An 18,809-nucleotide genomic window follows, 5' to 3' on the forward strand; every position below is an offset into this window, starting at 1 on the left:
GACTGAACACAATCTTTGGGTTGACTGGAGCACTGGAAAATGAAAATGAGGGCAAAGGAAACAGCTTGAGGTTGTAGCAGGAGATGATTAGTAATGTCTGATTGGCCTGCAGAGAACAGTAAGGTCCTCCCAAGGCATACATGCATCTCACTCAGGTTCAAGTGGAGTGGGTGTTGGCACAGATTCAACTATCTCATCAACTGTGTCTGCAGGTAAGCTACTGGTCTCTAATGCATGTTCTTTATGAACAAATATAAACATTTTATGACAATATTTTATGTTGCATGCTACAATGAACATTTAGCCTTTCAGTATGTGTGTTTTTTCATCATTACTCTTGTTAATACCATTCTTGCACAGAAGAATATTATTTTAGTTAGAGTAAATAGTTAGACGAGGGTTGTTTGGGTTGAGATAGCAAGAAACCCGAATCCTCTGCTATATGAAGTAGTGCACAAAAAAGACCAAAAGTTAAAGGATGGTGTCACATAGCCATAGATGGTATAAAATGTCACACTCCTGCATGCCTGGATATTAAAACTAATTTTCTAAGAAAGCTACAAGCACACATAATGTTTTACTGCTGTATAGTTTAAAGAGGGGCCAGGAGACGAAGGAGAGACAAAAACATTTTTGGAGTGGCAAAAAGTGAAGAAAAAAAACCCAAATATGTTTTGAACTACAAATGAATAAAAAATTTAAAAATTTCTAGTGGTATGTCTAGCTACAAGTGGGGAAGAGAACCAAGAAAGAAAGGTGATGTGAATTGGGCGGGGGGGACAGGGACAGCAATCATAGCCCAGGGTCCCTGTGATTGCCATCCCCCAGAGGGCCCCTGGCCAGAGGGCTTTTGGGGTATGGCAATCAGAGGGCCCCTGGGCCACGGGGGACAGCAATCAGAGGGCCCCTGGGCCACGGGGGACAGCAATCACAGGGCCCCTGCGCCACGGGGATGGCAATCCCAGGGCCCCTGGGTCACGGGGGATGACAATCAGAGGGCCCCTGGGCCATGGGGATGGCAATCAGAGGGCCCCTGGGCCATGGGGTACGGCAGTCAGAGGGCCCCTGGGCTGGCCCTGCTGTAGTGCCTCTCGTGAATACTCTTAAGGGAGCCCTAACGTTTATCAACTAGGGGTTTAAGGAAGTAGAGCAGAATGCTTTCAGAGGGCCCTATGATTATGAAAGCCCCTGCTAAGGGTCGCAACTTCTGACTATGTGGGTATGGTGTTAAATTAGGGACAAATGTTTTGTTCATTTGAAAATGAGATCTGAAACTGAAAGTTACAGTGTTGAGCCTGAACATCGAAAAATACCACAATCGATTCAAAATAAAAATAAGTGAAGCAAATGTTTTTTCAGTTTAAATACAATTTTGATTCAATTCTGTATTTATTTTGAATAAATTATTTTTTTTTCAAGTTTCAGGTTGCTGTATATTTTGATATTTGAGGTTTAATGTATTTCAGATTTCAGACTTTTTTTTCAGATTCAGATCTTATTTTTTTGAGTTTCGGATCTTTTTTTTCACTTTCACATTTTTTTTTCAAGTTTCGAAGCTGTTTTTTTCAGTTTCAGATCTTCTTTTCAGTTCAGACTTTTGGCCCCGATCTAACGTGAGGGGCGTGGTATTAACGGATAGGGGCGTGTCCAAACGAGTGACAGCACAGCAAATCATTCCTGAGAGCCTTCCACAATGTTGCCTGATCAAAAAATGACAGTCTTTTACACTTTATATTGAAATAAATGCAGCAATGAAAGAGTCCTGTTAAGCGAGACTGTCTGGAAAGGATTTATGTTAATAACTTAGATACACTGTGATGATTGTTCAGACTAATGTTTCCAGCTTTGCACCCAGCACTTCGTGCTCGTCACTGTTTTGAACGCAGCGCGGTGACTCCTCGCCATGGCGTCTGCTCCACCAGGACACGGTGCTGGATCCAGCACACAGGTAAAGTAGTGTTAGGTCATTTTTGAACAGACAATCTTAAAGTGATTTTGTGACATGCGGATATAAATAAAACACTTGCCAATGTAGGTTTGGATCGGGGAATTGGTGCCAAAGATAGAAATTAAGCATAGGGCTAGGCACTAACTTACTTCAGCCTGTTAGTTGCTAGTGTTCATGACTTCTACACTCCTTACACTTGTTCAGCGTACGTGTTTGCTTTTAATGTGTTGTGTTAGTTAGTAAACATTTTGTCTGCCAGAATGTCGACCGTAATTCAGCAGTCGCTGCAGCTGCACAGAGCCTAATAAGTGCGCTTTTGGTTTCTATGCATACCTGTTAAACGTTAATTCTGAGACAACACCAAACTAAAAACCCTGATGTATCATGTTTTATGATTTTATGCCAGATTTCCCAGGTACTGTTTTGTTAGCAAGTCCCTGATCATTTAAACAAACCTTTCTTTAGTTACTAATGAAAACCTTTACACTTTTAAAAGCAGCCTATATCTTCAGGGTATGTAGTAAGAAGTTAATAATATAAAAAAAGTTTATGGATTGCAGTGTAATGAGTTGTATTGTCATGTTTCTTTTTGCTTCGTAGCTGATGATCAGGGGCATGTGGACTGTCAACAATCAATCACACCTGCCAGCTTTCTGCAGTGGCTCACAGGCCAAGGTCACATTCCACTACTTCTTTCAGAAAAGAAGGACATTTGTAACTATTAAATTTAATCATGATTGCAGTGCAGAATTTGGGCATCACACAGTGTGTTACCCTGTTGTTTCAGCATGTGCCAAGACCATTGTGCTACCTGTAAGACACATGAGATCCTACGATCAATTCAAAAGTGTTCTAATGGAGGCTTTTTATCTAGGCCAGGAATTTAACATGGTGTAAACAAATGTAAATAACCATACCTGTTCAATGTTAAAGCCTAAATGTTTCGCACAGGCTGCTGAAGTTTTAATCTGTTGTAATAGAAATCTTTCTTAATGTTTAATAATGTTTGAGGATCTTTGAAAAAGAAAAGAGGAAGTAGTTAAGTAAAAGATTAAAAAATCTTGTTTTATTAGCAGTACAGCTGGTCATAAAAAACAAACATTAAAGTATTTCTATAATACATTTTTGGCTGATTGTCTCATCTCCTTTTTGATACTCTACTCAGCAGATTGAGTGTTTCAAAATTATTTCTTTGTTAATGTTTCCTGGCAATAAATCGTATATCGTTATAAAGTCTTAATTTCCATTTTAAATACATGTTCCTCACAAATGTGGAAATTAACACTTTCTAGTGGTATATGATTTAATGGCAAGAAGCATTGTTTTACAAGAAAGACAATGTGTTGTCAATTATTATAGCTTTTGTGCTATGTTTAGTAAAAGTCTTAAAACCTAAAACCCAGTGTTGGCATCTAGGATCCATGGCTTAGTATATAGTTCAGTACAGCTAAATAAATGTCCCGACCGTAGGATTCTGATGGTCTGGTAGGATCAATAGTGGCCCTAAGGCCTGCCATATCCTGCTCAGATAGGGGACACTCAATGGGTGGAAGAATCACTCCAGAACTGTTCTCATCTGGCTCAAGATCTGTATCCTCGATTTCCTACATAAAATGTGACAGAAGGAGACAAAGGCAGACACAAACCAGGGGACAATAAACTACAAAGTTCTTGAGATTATTTTGTTTCTCATATATATATATATTAGGGGTGGGACGCGATTAAAAAAAATTAATCAAATTAATCGAAAGCTTTGTAATTAATTAATCGAAATTAATCGCATTTCAGTATTTAACATGAGAAATATTAATTTAAGTTTGAATGATGAATGAATCAATGAACATAATCATAAACTTCAACATCTTGTTTATTTTTCCACCAGTCTACTACGAAGACCAATATATGTGTAGTGTGCAGAAAACAGTTCAGAACATTGGAAATTCTGACCAAAAATGTTGTTTAATTTAGGGAGTTTTGCTCAGGATATTGGAAGAATTGAAGTAAATCAGAAGATGTTTTTTAATACCATTTTAGATGGTAGACTTTCTTTAATTTCCCAGGCCTCTGCCATAGGCATCTTCATAGTGCCTAGAAGTGGTCTTCTGCATGCTCAAAGCAAATGACTGGATCTTCATCATCTATAGATTCATCATCTATAATATGAGCTGTCACACCAAGATCATTCTTGTTGCTAACAGAGGTCCAGTGATCCCCAGTCAGAGCCACATTTGTGGCACTCTTCACAATAACCTGTTTTAATTCTTTCCTCATCATACAGCTGCTGGATTTTCTTCGACATTGTCTTTCTGGGGTGAGTTTCCCAAAACGTTCTTAGTGCCAAGTACTTCGTCACCTCGTTCTTACGTACGAGGTTAAGAAGTACTTGGCGCTAAGAACGTTTTGGGAAACTCACCCCTGGACGGTAGTTCGTAACTTGCATCAGTTGACGCAATTCGCAGCGCTTCTTGTAAGCATTTATCTTCGACCACAGAGAGCGGACAACACAAATAATGTGACGCATCATGTATATACGCGTGCGGAGTCGCGCGCTACGGCCATTCGCGAAAGTTTAATCCAGTCTTAATGGTCCAATGAAGGTCATTTAAAAACCAGGACGTTTCCTCACAGGATGTGAATTACGGACGTTTGGTCACCCTATCGTACTAGGAATACATTTAGCAGCTAAGTTATCATTACTGACCTGCGCGTTAAGCTGGGCGTACACTGTGCGATTTTTGGCCCATTTTCAGCCGATTTTTCACTCGTTTCGGCTCAATCGCGTGTCGTGCATCGTATAGTTTACACAGGTAAACGAGGAACGATCCAACAGAAACGATCCTCACCAACTCCCGATCAGAAATCGCAGCGTCGCAAGAACATCAAACATGTTTGAAATTCAAATCGCTCCTCGTGAGAGTATCGCACTGTTGAAGCAGCTCCACGAGCCGACCCTCCCTGCGATTTAGTCGTACAGTTTGAGCTGGAGCTGAGTACACGATTTAAAATATCGCACAGTGTACGCCCAGCTTTAGCCGCAACATGTTTTGCGTTGAGGTGGTAACGAAGGGTGGAAGTGCTCCTGTGATAAGCGAACTCCTTCCTACATAAAGTGTAAATAACACCATTTTTGTTTGTACTTCCATCTGAAAGTTTATTATATTTAAATTTCCCATCCACCAGCGTAGCCTCTTCAGTCATCTCCATCATGATCATCTTATTGTGTGTCCATAATCTGTATGCCCGGAACTCGCGCACTGAGAAACCTTCCACCGTGCAAAAGTGTCTCGTCCGTTAAATGCGTTAATTTTTTTAGTGCGTTAATTTTCCTGTAATTAATTAATCGAAATTAACGCGTTAAAGTCCCACCACTAATATATATATATATATATATATATATATATATATATATATATATATATACACACATACACACACACACACACCTCTGCCAATTCTGGAGCAGCAACTGGATTCTGGAGAAGTTCCATGATCCACAGATGTTGAGGGGACAGGTTTTGCTCTGTTCTCAGAGGGTGATTATCCCAACCCACCCTGAAAACATCAAGATCCCTCTGCAGACGTGGAAGAAATACATGCTGTGCACAAAACAGTTGAATGCCTTCATCCTCCAGGCTGTGAAGAACCTCGTAGTGCATATTTGAAACAGACATCCAAACATCTCGCCACAACGTTCAATTCTGTTAGGAAAAAACGAACATATGATTCCCCCTCAAATTTACATAGAGTAGAGCTTTTCAAAGGGCTGACTCTAGTATGTAGGGTATTGGTATAATTATATAAACAAATGAGTAAAAAAAATACAAATGTTTAATTTACTTTCTGCATTCTAAATAGAAGTTTAAATAATTTAATGTAATCTAATATCATTTAACATGCATTGCTTTTATTATGTGAGACAATTACCTAGATTACATACAATTATTAACGTTTAAAATAATTACATGTATGAATTAATGAATAAGTTACCACACATTGCATACAAACCTCTGATTGTGCACACTCCAGCCAGAAAACTTCCTCGTCCACATCCCCTAACGGTAAACATGGTTCTTGCTATTTCAACATTTTCCACTCCTTGGTCTCCTCTTACTCTAAAAATACATTGTTTTTGGAGAATTATATATATATGAGCCAATTGCTTAAGTTGCTCAACGCAACTCATGCAAAATGACTGACTCAGAATTTTGAAGATGAAATTCTCAAAAAGGCATTAAAGTCTTAAGGCATTAATTTGGTTCTGTACAATTTTATTTAAAAAAGGTGTACCTGTTAATTACCTAACCTTAAATGTGCATGCCTGTTTTGAGAACTTTATTTTCAACTTGCTTAACAGTTCATGTTACCAGTAATTATTGAGGAACTTTTGCATGCCACCGTACGTCATCTTACCTTAATGGAAAGCCATATTTTTGTACTGCCTCCAAGAAGAAAGCAAGAGCTGTGGATGCTTTGTTATTATTCGCAGCACTTAGGTACATGATCTGAAATAGAAAACTTAATAATTCAGTGAAAAATAAAAACCAATTTCAGCCCTGTAATTCTATATGTACAAAATCAGTGGTGAAAACAAACCATGTACTTGACAAAGTAGAAATACTATGGTAAAAATATTACAAATGTAATTTATAACTCCATTTTATTACTCTTCTTAAGTAAAATTTAAAAAGTCTTGAAATGTCAGTAAATACTGAAAGCAAAATTATCACAATTTATGAGAGCATAATTTTGTAACAAGACTTGCTTAATCAACTGTAAAATAAATCAAAATAAATAAGTGTAACTCATGGTACACAATGTGAACAGAATGTGATATATGTTTCCATAAAATCTTGATTGGTGGATCTACTAGTAATGGTTGATAAATTTGATAAATAAATATATACATATAAAATTAACCTTTCTTGAGAAGCCATCAATCCCTCCAAAAATGACAAGACCATATCTGTTGAACCATAAAAAAAATCTGTGTAATTTTGTTTCTGATGCAAAACAAGAATGTTGAGAAAATGTGAAATGTATTGACGTCCTGTATTTAACCAACATTTTACACATGTAAACAGAATCTAAACATCCAACTGTGTACATTACCTGATCAGTTTATGATTTGTGTGGATATGCACCAAGTGCAGTGGACCCTGAACAGAATATGTCCTTCTTGCAACACATCCCATCCTAGTCATTCTTGATAGTACACCAACAGGGTCTACACGATGCATGCATGAAAACACCCTTTTCCACTGGATACGGTGACCCATGGCCTGCAAGATACCCTTCATCATTCTGTAACCAACATGTGGTGACCTGGCCTTGACTGACCTCACCAAACTGTCTAGTTGTTCATCGGTAAGATCACTGTACGTTTGCTTTACGGAAAGGCCATTCTCATCCATCCGCCGTTTCAGTGTCTTTTTAGATACACCCAGAAGTTCTGCGATGTGCCACACTGGGAGGGATATCTGTACTAGGTGTTTTAGTTGCTGAGGAGGTACACAATATTTTGGCCGACCCATATGTCCTTGCAACACTGGCACTTGAGGGACCTGATTACCATTGTCCATTACACTGAGAAGCATTGACAGCTCAGTCAAAGAACTTACAATATCCTCTGGCATCTCAACCTGGCCCAACAACGATCTAAAAATAATCATCTCCTGGTTGATGACAAACTGTAAATAATCCAAATCTAGGGGCAGTCTTTGCATGACCCGGGAAACATTAGTCAGTAGTCTCTGAAAAAAGTCCCTTTTCAACTGCATCTACAACAAAAACAGAATTGTACATTATTGTACTGGTTTGAAACAAAAAATATCAAACACATTAGAAGCAACAAGCTAAGTTATTACTTATTATATATGCAAAGTGGGTAAACGTGAAAGACACTGACCATAACATAACTTGCTCAGAACCAGAGTACCAGAATAAAACTGTACTGTTGAGGGAAGATTGTGTTGTGTATGTTATACTTCTTAAAATCATCCCACTGTATGATGTGTATATCATTACATTATATAATATAATCTCATCTCATCTTCTGAAGAGTTTGGTGTTGTCTCAGAATTAACGTTTAACAGGTATGCATAGAAACCAAAAGCGCACTTATTAGGCTCTGTGCAGCTGCAGCGACTGCTGAATTACGGTCGACATTCTGGCAGACAAAATGTTTACTAACTAACACAACACATTAAAAGCAAACACGTACGCTGAACAAGTGTAAGGAGTGTAGAAGTCATGAACACTAGCAACTAACAGGCTGAAGTAAGTTAGTGCCTAGCCCTATGCTTAATTTCTATCTTTGGCACCAATTCCCCGATCCAAACCTACATTGGCAAGTGTTTTATTTATATCCGCATGTCACAAAATCACTTTAAGATTGTCTGTTCAAAAATGACCTAACACTACTTTACCTGTGTGCTGGATCCAGCACCGTGTCCTGGTGGAGCAGACGCCATGGCGAGGAGTCACCGCGCTGCGTTCAAAACAGTGACGAGCGCGAAGTGCTGGGTGCAAAGCTGGAAACATTAGTCTGAACAATCATCACAGTGTATCTAAGTTATTAACATAAATCCTTTCCAGACAGTCTCGCTTAACAGGACTCTTTCATTGCTGCATTTATTTCAATATAAAGTGTAAAAGACTGTCATTTTTTGATCAGGCAACATTGTGGAAGGCTCTCAGGAATGATTTGCTGTGCTGTCACTCGTTTGGCCACGCCCCTATCCGTTAATACCACGCCCCTCACGTTAGATCGGGGCCAAAAGTCTGAACTGAAAAGAAGATCTGAAACTGAAAAAAACAGCTTCGAAACTTGAAAAAAAAATGTGAAAGTGAAAAAAAAGATCCGAAACTCAAAAAAATAAGATCTGAATCTGAAAAAAAAAGTCTGAAATCTGAAATACATTAAACCTCAAATATCAAAATATACAGCAACCTGAAACTTGAAAAAAAAATAATTTATTCAAAATAAATACAGAATTGAATCAAAATTGTATTTAAACTGAAAAAACATTTGCTTCACTTATTTTTATTTTGAATCGATTGTGGTATTTTTCGATGTTCAGGCTCAACACTGTAACTTTCAGTTTCAGATCTCATTTTCAAATGAACAAAACATTTGTCCCTAATTTAACACCATATGTGGGGGTCCTAGGGAGAGCCCTAATGGGAGAGCATACTGTTAAGAGAGCCCTCTGAGTACAAATGTTCTTACAAAGGGCCTCAGATTTACCAAGGGTTTTGAATGAAAGTCCTTTCAGCAAGCCCTAAGGCCCAGGATATGCTAGCTGTGTGATTTAATTTACGCGCGCAACCGCACATACTTGAAGCAGAACAATTAGAGCACTATGCATGATACTAGTAGTGTTGCCAAAAACAAATCACCAAAAGTCACTATTGGCTCTCTGAAAAGTTGCTAGATTACATCATGACGTTACTATGATGTCATAATGTCACACACAACTCACTGATCTCAAGAAAATGTGTCTACATGGCTATGTTGATAATCCCAAAGGGTACAATTTCGAGATCGGGGCTAATGTGCAGTGCTGCTTAACCATGAAATAAGCTTCTGGTAGTGGTGCAGAGCTGAAGTTAAATTGAAAAACAATGATTTTGACACTCAAGAGATGTGTTTTTTTTTTAAGTTGCCAGATTCACCTAAAAAGCCGCTAAGTTGCTAGATGACGTTTTAGTCGCCAAAGATGGCCAAAAGTCGCTAAATCAGCTAAATTGGCAACATTAGATACTGGTGGTATCATGTAGGGGCAGATAGCCAACCAGGCTCTCATTAATATTTTCCACCATTGTTTAACTCTACCACGAGCTCAACATGGAAGTTTGGAAGATTGCTTCTCGCGGTTGTGTCAATATTGCAGCATGCGCACATATCTGCGTACCTTGTGTTCAGGTGTGCTACCACGCATAACATCGACATAAAATACACATGGCAATGCATTCGGGCATGAAATGTGCACACGGCAAGCTAGGAGCCTCTAAAAATGTATTTATCTGAAACTGAGACATTTTAATTCCTACCCAACAGCAAAAGTAAGCCTAAATATCAAGATATAAATACCTACTCACTAACAGCAGCCAAACACCACACCACATTTTTATCTACACTCAAACCAGCGCCTAAACCAAACAACTCACCTAACATCACACCATGGGTGGGGACATGCATATTCATGCAAAGATCCCGGACGAGCCCCCATAAGCAAGTGTCCAATAGCCGAGCTAGACTCAGGGGAGGGCTGTACAGTGGCCCAGTCACAATACACAGCAGATTCATGTGTCATAATAACCTATAGTTATCTTCAAGGTGAGTAGTAGACTGGTAGATATTCACCTTCAGAACACTGAGTTTCGCCTTGCTTCACTTCCATATGTCCCCACTGTAAAGGGGTGTACTGTACACACTAATGCCAACAAAGTGAAGTCCTAGTGAAAATCCAATATCGATACTGTCACATCCAGCCCCTCCCTCCTCCCTGGCCCTGCCCAACTTCCCCGTTCCCAGGATTTCTCCTTCTGTCTGTCACGCCCCTGTCTTTAGTGCCCGCACCTGAGTCTCGTTAACCTCCCCTGTCTCAGTGTATTTAATCCCCGTGGTGTTTTACTCCCGTGTCGGTCTTTGTTTGTTGTATCTGCCATGCTCCCCTCCAAGCTCAGTAACCTGTGTCTTCCCTTCGTTTCCTCATGTGCCGGTATGGTTAGTTCTGTCTTTGTCTTTCCTGTTGTGATTCTCTGGTCTCTTTGCCTATTCAGCTAGTTGTTTCTTGTTAGTTTGATCTTCCATTGTATTGTGTTTCTTGTCGTTAGTGGGTGTTTGTTGTTAGTTCGCTCGTTGTCTGTTAGTTCATGGTTTGGTGTTACTTGTTACTAGTCACCCCCTAGTATTCGTGCCTTATTTGTGTATCCCCTCTCATCATGTTTGCCTGGCCTGTTGAGTTATGTTCTCGTGTATAGTCTGGTTTTTAAGTTGTATTGCTTACCCGTTTAGTAGTGTCTTCCCCCCTGTGTTTAGCATAGTCCCTTTCTGTCTGTTGTGGTGTGGTTTAGTGTTCTGTTACCTTATGTACAATAAATATTCAAAATCCTGCAATTGCGTCACTCCCGCTGTTCAGAAACGTTACAGAAAGACCGACCCTGTTGACATGACGCAGCAGGATTCGAAAGCTTTAGTCCTACCTATTGCGCCGTTTAACATGGACTCGTTCAAGGAACAATTAGACTCTGTCCAGTGTATGCTCATCAGAGACTCTACGGGTAAGCCTGTAGCGCTACCCTCCTTATGCCTCTGTCCGGAGGAATATGATGGCGAGAACGGGCATGTCAGGGTATTCGTATTCCAGAGTAAAGCCTATGTTCAGTTCCTCACGATTCCCACACCTCCGGAAGGGATACTGGTGCTGTTTTTAAGGTCTCTGCTGAGAGGTAAAGCCCTAGAATGGGCGAACATTATCCTGGCGCGCCGCGTTACAGACGCATGGACGGTTGAGGGATTTTGTCAGTTACTGCTTGATAGGTTTGGTAGGGAGACAAGCAGGTCTGCTCCACAACCTAAACGGGGAATACCTGCCGACCTGTTGGTCAAAGACAGGTCCAGGACCCCTGCCCCCGATGACTGCGCTGCGGTGGCCACGCCCCCCGATGATTGCGCTGCGGTGGCCACGCCCCCCGATGACTGCGCTGCGGTGGCCACGCCCCCCGATGTGGCCTTTGTTATTGCAATGCAAACTGGTGGGAAAAGCTCAAGACGTTTGTTCCTCACTTTCTCTAGAACAGAGTTTGAATTATGATATGGTGAAGTCTGCTGTGCTTCGGGCATATGAGCTTGTGCCTGAAGCCTACCGGCAGAATTTTCGGCAGTTAAAGAAAACCCATACTCAGACTTATGTGGAATTCGCCAGGGAGAAAACGGTGTCTTTTGATAAGTGGTGTGCAGCTTGTGATGTATCTTCTCTGGAACAGCTTAAGGAGCTGGTTTTACTGGAGGAGTTTAAGAAGTGTGTACCCGACAATGTTGTGATGTATCTGAATGAACACAAAGTAAATACATTGTCCTCTGCCGCTATATGTGCTGATGAGTTTGTTTTAACACACAGGACGGCGTTTCTTACACCCGTTTCTCGTGGTGTTCCGCGTTCTCCCCGCTCAAAGAGTTCAGTGACTCCTGGTTTGGCTGAAGTGACCACTACCTCTACTTTGGAGGACCCACGTGAGTGTTTCTATTGTCACGTTCGAGGACATATCATATCAAATTGTCCTACGCTTAAAAAGAAAAATGCACGTCCCATAAAAAAAGGTGCATTGTGTAAGTGCCCAGGTTTCGGTGTCTTGCACGGACGCTGTGTTTCAACCGTTCTTGTTTGACTGTGCAGTTTCGTTGGATGAGTCAGATTCGGAATGTGTTATCACTGGCTTACGTGACACGGGTGCAGCGGTGTCTCTTATGTTAGACACGGTGTTGCCTTTGTCAGAGGGTTCGTATAGTGGCCAGGATGTGTTAATCCAGGGTATCGACTTGGGAGTGGTTAAAATGCCGTTGCACAAGATTCAACTTCACATGAATGGGACTGTTGAGACGGTACGAGTGGCTGTTAGTTTGGCTTTGCCTGTTAATGGGGTATCGTTTATTCTTGGTAATGACATTGCAGGCGGTAAATTTTTTTCGGTACCTGTGGTAGTAGATTGTCCTTTGGAGAAATTGTCTGAGAACGAGAAACCTGATTCAGCTACCATATATACGGCGTGTGTTATGACTCGTGCTCAAGCACGCAAATATGGTTCTATGGTGTCACTATCCGATACGTTTATCGGTGAACCTTCTGTACCTAAACCAAAACCAAAAGAGATGGATAAGGCAAATGTTTCTCCCATAACTTCTGTTGTATGTGCTGATCGGACTTCTTTGATTGCGGAACAGAGATTGGATAAAACACTGGCTCCGTACTTTGATATCGCTGAGAAAAAGTCAGGAACTTCACACCAACAGCAATGCTACTTTATACAAGACGAGATACTAATGCGAAGTTGGTCTCCGTCGAATGCACGTCATGCATGGGATTTGATAAAGCAGATTGTTGTTCCTACATCATGTCGGTTACATATATTATCGTTGGCCCATGAACATCCTCTCTCTGGTCATTTGGGAATTCGAAAGACAACTAAACGTGTGTTATCGCATTTTTTTTGGCCATCGGTAAACGGGGACGTAGCAAAATTCTGTAGATCCTGTCATACTTGTCAGATGGTAGGAAAACCTAATCAGGTGATTCCTTCGGCCCCGTTATATCCTATACCTGTCGTTGGGGAGCCGTTTGAACGGTTATTGGTTGACTGTGTGGGTCCCCTGCCAAAAACACGCTCCGGCAATGCGTATCTTCTTATGTTGATGTGCGCGACGACAAGGTTCCCAGAAGCTATCCCTTTGCGATCCTTAAAGTCCAAAAATATAGTTAAGGCTTTGATCAAGTTTTGCACAACTTTTGGAATGCCAAAAAGCATACAGTCAGATCAGGGTTCCAATTTTATGTCTATGCTGTTTGCACAAGTGGTACAGGAGTTAAAAATTGAACATCTGGTTTCAAGTGCTTATCACCCTGAAAGCCAAGGTGCATTGGAGAGGTTCCACCAAACCTTTAAAACCATGTTGAGAACCTTTTGCTACGATCATGATAAGGACTGGAATGAGGGTGTTCCCCTCTTGTTATTTGCCATCCGTGATGCTGTGCAGGAGTCAACAGGCTACAGTCCAAACACCTTACTTTTTGGCAAAAGAGTTCGTGGCCCGCTTGCACTTTTGTATGAGCGCTGGATGTCTGTTCCAATTACCAAAAATACTCGACCCAGTTGTGAATTTGTGGAACATCTCCAAAGGCGATTGCGTGCGGTCCGCGAGGTTGCCAGTAAAAACTTGATATCGACGCAATCTGACATGAAAAAGCGTTACGATCAGCATGCTGTAGTACGCTCATTTACTCCTGGTGATCGTGTGCTTATTCTTTTACCGACTCCAGGATCTCCACTTAGTACAAAATTTTCAGGCCCGTATACTGTTCTTTCTAAAGTTTCCCCCACAAATTACATATTGGCTACGCCAGATCGAAGACGCAAGTCGCGTTTGTGTCATGTGAATCTATTGAAGTCCTATGTGGATCGAGACCGACCATCGGATATTGTGCCTCAGTTTGAGACTAGGTCTAGTCCTATTGCCCTGACTACCGTGGTTGCGAAGGAGTATTTACCAGAGAGCGACGATTTACATCTCGGTCGTAATTGTTTGCCTTGTGCTCGTCTGCCAAACTCACAGGCACTAGAGAACCTTCCTCAGAAATTGGTACACCTTTCTTCTGATGCTCAAGTTGAGTTAATCGCGTTAATACATTCTTACCCAACGTTGTTTTCTGATTTTCCATCTCGTTCAACGGTACTTGAACATGATATTCTTGTTAAATCTCATGTTCCTGTCAAACAGCATCCTTATCGGGTAAATCCGTTGAAACGTTCTCTACTCAAGAAGGAAACTGATTATCTACTGGAACACGGTTTTGCCATCCCCAGCGTTAGTCCATGGTGTTCGCCCTGTCTCCTAGTGCCTAAGCCCGATGGCACGTTTCGTTTGTGTACGGACTATCGTAAGGTCATTGCAGTCACTATTCCGAACTCCTATCCCATGCCGCGGATGGAGGACTGCATAGATCGCATAGGTTCCGCTCGCTTTGTATCCAAACTCGATCTTTTGAAAGGTTATTGGCAAGTCCCATTAACAGCCCGTGCCTCTGAGATTTCTGTGTTTGCTACGCCTGACTGTTTTTTACAATATACAGTCATGCCGTTTGGTCTCAGAAATACTCCGTCTACATTTCAACGGTTAATGACTATAGTCCTAGGTGATGTACAAAATTGCGAGGTATATCTGGACGACGTCGTGATCTACACTCGTACTTGGAATCATCATCTTCAGGTTTTAAATACAGTGTTACAGAAACTACGCGATGCCTCTCTAGTTTTAAACTTGGAGAAGTGCGAGTTCGGTCATTGTGAAATCAATTACCTAGGCAAGGTAGTAGGCAGTGGTATAGTTCGCCCCTTGAATGCTAAGGTGGATGCTGTATGTGCATTTCCTCCACCTGAGACCAAGCGCCACCTGCGGAGATTCTTGGGAATGGCAGGTTATTATCGCTGTTTTTGTTCTAATTTCTCGGATGTCGTGCTACCTTTAACGAATTTGCTAAAGAAGGATACTCCATTCATTTGGTCCTCAGATTGTCAGACTTCTTTTGAAGCTGTGAAGTCTTTGTTGCGTAGCGCCCCGGTTCTTGCTGCCCCTGATTATGATCGTCCTTTTAAGCTTGAGGTCGACGCCAGTGGCACTGGCATTGGTGCAGTCCTAGTACAGGAAGATGGAAGAGGTGTGGATCACCCTTTGTGCTATTTTTCACGCAAGTTCAACAAGCATCAGTTGGCATATAGCACCATAGAAAAGGAAGCTTTAGCGCTTCTATTAGCCCTCCAACATTTTGAGGTCTATATTGGTGGCAGTGCTGAACCCCTTACTGTATTCACAGACCATAATCCTTTAGTTTTTCTACAGCGCATGGCCAATGCCAATCAGAGGTTGATGCGCTGGTCTCTCATTGTGCAGGATTTTAATTTGAGGATTGTGCATAAGAGGGGTATGGACAACGTGGTGGCAGACGCTTTGTCCAGGTGTTGACCTTTGGTGTTGTGGTTGTGAACAGTGGGAGTTCACACTTATGGGTGGGGGTGTTATGTATGTTACTGCTGGGATGCATGCATGCTCTGTTTTAGGATTGAAGTGGATCCAGGTTCCAGACCGGGATTTCTGTAAATCCCTCTTCTAATTGGGATGCTGCTCCGCTCCAGAAGATGGCCAAGGGGATATAAGGACAGCAGACAGGAGCAGAGACAGCTACTACAGGCCAGCAGCTGTAGTGGCAGCTTGGGGGCACGCTTTATATATGGTGCAGACTTGTCTGTTGTATTGGCCTGACTTGTTGGCGTGTCTGTTTTAGTAAGGTTGGTTGTATTCATTGTTATATGTTATGTGGTGTTCTGTGTTTTCCTTCCTTTTCCTCCCTCCCCTCTGGTTAGTAGGGAGTGACTGCCATGTTGTTTTGGGTTGGTTTTGTCTTTGTTTGTTGGTAGGGAGATTGATTTGTGTGTTTTTTTGTTTGGGATTAGATGTAGCTGTATTTCCTTTCTAGTGTGGGGTTTGTTTGTTATGTTGGCATATGTCACTCCTGAAAACAATACCAGAGTTGTTTGGTATATGTATTTCTTTTTATATGATTATAATGACTTAAAGCCTATAAATATATAAAAAGTGTCTAATACAATCACGCTAAAGTAGAACCCATGTGTGCTGTCTTTATTCGGTATTTAAAGTTATTATTACTTTTGTCACCTTGGACGCTGTTGTGGCCTATAGCCTAGAATGGGTCGTAACACCTGGCCCTGCCCAACTTCCCCGTTCCCAGGATTTCTCCTTCTGTCTGTCACGCCCCTGTCTTTAGTGCCCGCACCTGAGTCTCGTTAACCTCCCCTGTCTCAGTGTATTTAATCCCTGTGGTGTTTTACTCCCGTGTCGGTCTTTGTTTGTTGTATCTGCCATGCTCCCCTCCAAGCTCAGTAACCTGTGTCTTCCCTTCGTTTCCTCATGTGCCGGTATGGTTAGTTCTGTCTTTGTCTTTCCTGTTGTGATTCTCTGGTCTCTTTGCCTATTCAGCTAGTTGTTTCTTGTTAGTTTGATCTTCCATTGTATTGTGTTTCTTGTCGTTAGTGGGTGTTTGTTGTTAGTTCGCTCGTTGTCTGTTAGTTCATGGTTTGGTGTTACTTGTTACTAGTCACCCCCTAGTATTCGTGCCTTATTTGTGTATCCCCTCTCATCATGTTTGCCTGGCCTGTTGAGTTATGTTCTCGTGTATAGTCTGGTTTTTAAGTTGTATTGCTTACCCGTTTAGTAGTGTCTTCCCCTCTGTGTTTAGCATAGTCCCTTTCTGTCTGTTGTGGTGTGGTTTAGTGTTCTGTTACCTTATGTACAATAAATATTCAAAATCCTGCAATTGCGTCACTCCCGCTGTTCAGAAACGTTACAGATACTGTCACGCTCGAGGGAGGAGGCACGACGAGCGAGGACGGTGCAACACTGAACGTTTTATTAAACAAAAATAGACGTCTGGAGAGTGAGCAAAAACACAGACACTCACACTGGCACGAAACTTTAGACAAAGACGAGCACAAGACACTGCGCGAATGCACATTAAATAGGTGATTAACACAAACCCTCGTGATCTCGAGACAAGGTACAGGTGTGACTACGAACACGCTCACGAACAACCCACACCCACGGAAGTACAAACATGGACATAACGACACACAGACAACGTAACGGCACGCCCACAAGGAAAGGTCCGAGACTGTCACCATAACAGAACCCCCTGCCAGGGGCTCGCTACTCCCGGAGCGTCCCGCGCAGCTGGAAAGCCCCGAACCTACACCGACGGGCAGGTCCGGAGCCGCCGGGATCACGAGCCTCCGAGAGCTGTCTCCCCCCGATGGTGGGAACCGTCATGAACAGCCCTAGAACACCCTCCCTGGGAAAACAGGGGAAAATACATTGAACTAGGGTACAAGCACAAACACGTACACAGGAACATTAAACACAAAAGGCATAAGAGGGAACAGGGGGTTCGGGAGAAACACTGGGGTAGACATACAGACTGGAACAGGCAGCCACGACAACGTTTGGGCTGCCTGCCAGAGCGCCAATGGTGGCACTATCCCTCCTGGAAATGCCTGCGGGGCGGGCGAAGCCGGCGGAACAGGCAGCGGAGCCCCTTCGGTCCTCGGCTCCGTGCTTCCAGCGCGTGTTGCGCTCTTCGGTACGCCCGTGGACCTCCCTCGGGGATCTTCGGCGCTAGCGGGTATCCGAGTGTCTCCAGATGCGCGCCGAAACCCCAACTTGGACCGCAGTCAGTACAGGGACCCTCTCGCGCTCCCGGAGTCACTGGTGCTTCACCCTCCGCTGTCTCCATCTCCACCTCCTCCGAGACGCTCCGACCCATGGACATCGGTTCCTCCATGGTCGAGTCGCGGGAACGGCACATGCTCCTCACCGCCGAGGGGGACCGAGGAACCTCTTTCCCAAGGTGGACGGTGTTCCCCGAACACCCAGAGACGCTATCCTCCCCCTCGCTCTCATCGTCATGCTCCGAGGGTGACGCACAAACGGACGGAGGGCGGCTGATGTCCTCTCCCTCCCCGTAATACTCGGTGGGAGCCGAGACGATGGAAGGGGGAGGGCTGACATCTTCCTCTCCCTACCCGTAATACTCGGTGGGAGCTGAGATGATGGAAGAGGGAGGGCTGACCTCTTCCTCCGCACCGTGGTGCTCGGTGGAGGTCGCGTGGTTGGAGGGAATAGGGCTGGTGTCCTCGTCACCCTCCCCGTAATACACCGTTGACTCTGAGTATAATGACGACGGGGGGCTGACCTCCTCCTCATTGGACGTCCGAGGAGCTGCGTGAACGGAGGGGACGCTGGTCTCGCCCTCGCTCTCCTCTGAATAAACGGAGGGGGGGGCTCTCCTCCTCTCCAGACTCCTCGCTCCCAAACTCATATTTGGGAGGGGTCAGGGCGAAGGCACCTACACCCAACACAATAGGAGCATCAGACTCCTCCTCGGGGAATGCCTGGGTTGGAGCGCCACGCCCTACGCTCCACAGCCTCTCGGCGGCCAGCCGGAAGCACTCTGCCTCTGTTTTATCTTCGGCCGCCTGAGCTTGACGCAGCAGGCGCGCACAAGTTGGGTCCTGC

At 43.1% G+C, this 18,809-nt stretch overlaps 2 protein-coding genes and 1 long non-coding RNA gene across 3 annotated transcripts in view; 2 read left to right on the top strand and 1 right to left on the bottom strand.

Annotated features, from left to right (window-relative positions):
* LOC143475714 (cadherin-1-like) overlaps positions 1-18,809 on the top strand; it is a 121,673-nt gene that overhangs the window by 41,878 nt on the left and 60,986 nt on the right. The gene's annotated exons all lie outside the window — the stretch shown is intronic.
* On the bottom strand, positions 3,050-8,556 carry LOC143476036 (uncharacterized). The gene is made up of 7 exons (XM_076974017.1): positions 8,374-8,556; positions 7,058-7,725; positions 6,866-6,911; positions 6,359-6,450; positions 5,954-6,060; positions 5,392-5,646; positions 3,050-3,552 (listed from the first exon to the last, which is right to left on the bottom strand). Exons 1-6 carry the CDS (start codon positions 8,416-8,418, stop codon positions 5,570-5,572), a joined length of 1,035 nt encoding a protein of 344 aa, XP_076830132.1. The 5' UTR covers positions 8,419-8,556; the 3' UTR covers positions 3,050-3,552; positions 5,392-5,569.
* Positions 10,507-16,048, top strand: LOC143476309 (uncharacterized). The gene is made up of 3 exons (XR_013121268.1): positions 10,507-10,671; positions 12,073-12,185; positions 15,782-16,048. It is a non-coding gene; the product is annotated as an uncharacterized LOC143476309 (long non-coding RNA).

This window comes from Brachyhypopomus gauderio, chromosome 1, assembly GCF_052324685.1.
Source record: "Brachyhypopomus gauderio isolate BG-103 chromosome 1, BGAUD_0.2, whole genome shotgun sequence".
Lineage (NCBI taxonomy): Eukaryota > Metazoa > Chordata > Actinopteri > Gymnotiformes > Hypopomidae > Brachyhypopomus > Brachyhypopomus gauderio.

Coding starts and splice junctions, on each gene's coding strand:
- LOC143476036 (XM_076974017.1), bottom strand. CDS start 8,418: ATGGCGTCTGCTCCACCAGGACACGGTGCTGGATCCAGCACACAG. Junction 6,451..6,865: donor TTGATGGCTTCTCAAGAAAG/GTTAATTTTATA, acceptor TTTCTATTTCAG/ATCATGTACCTAAGTGCTGC. Junction 5,647..5,953: donor TGGAGTGTGCACAATCAGAG/GTTTGTATGCAA, acceptor TTTTCCTAACAG/AATTGAACGTTGTGGCGAGA.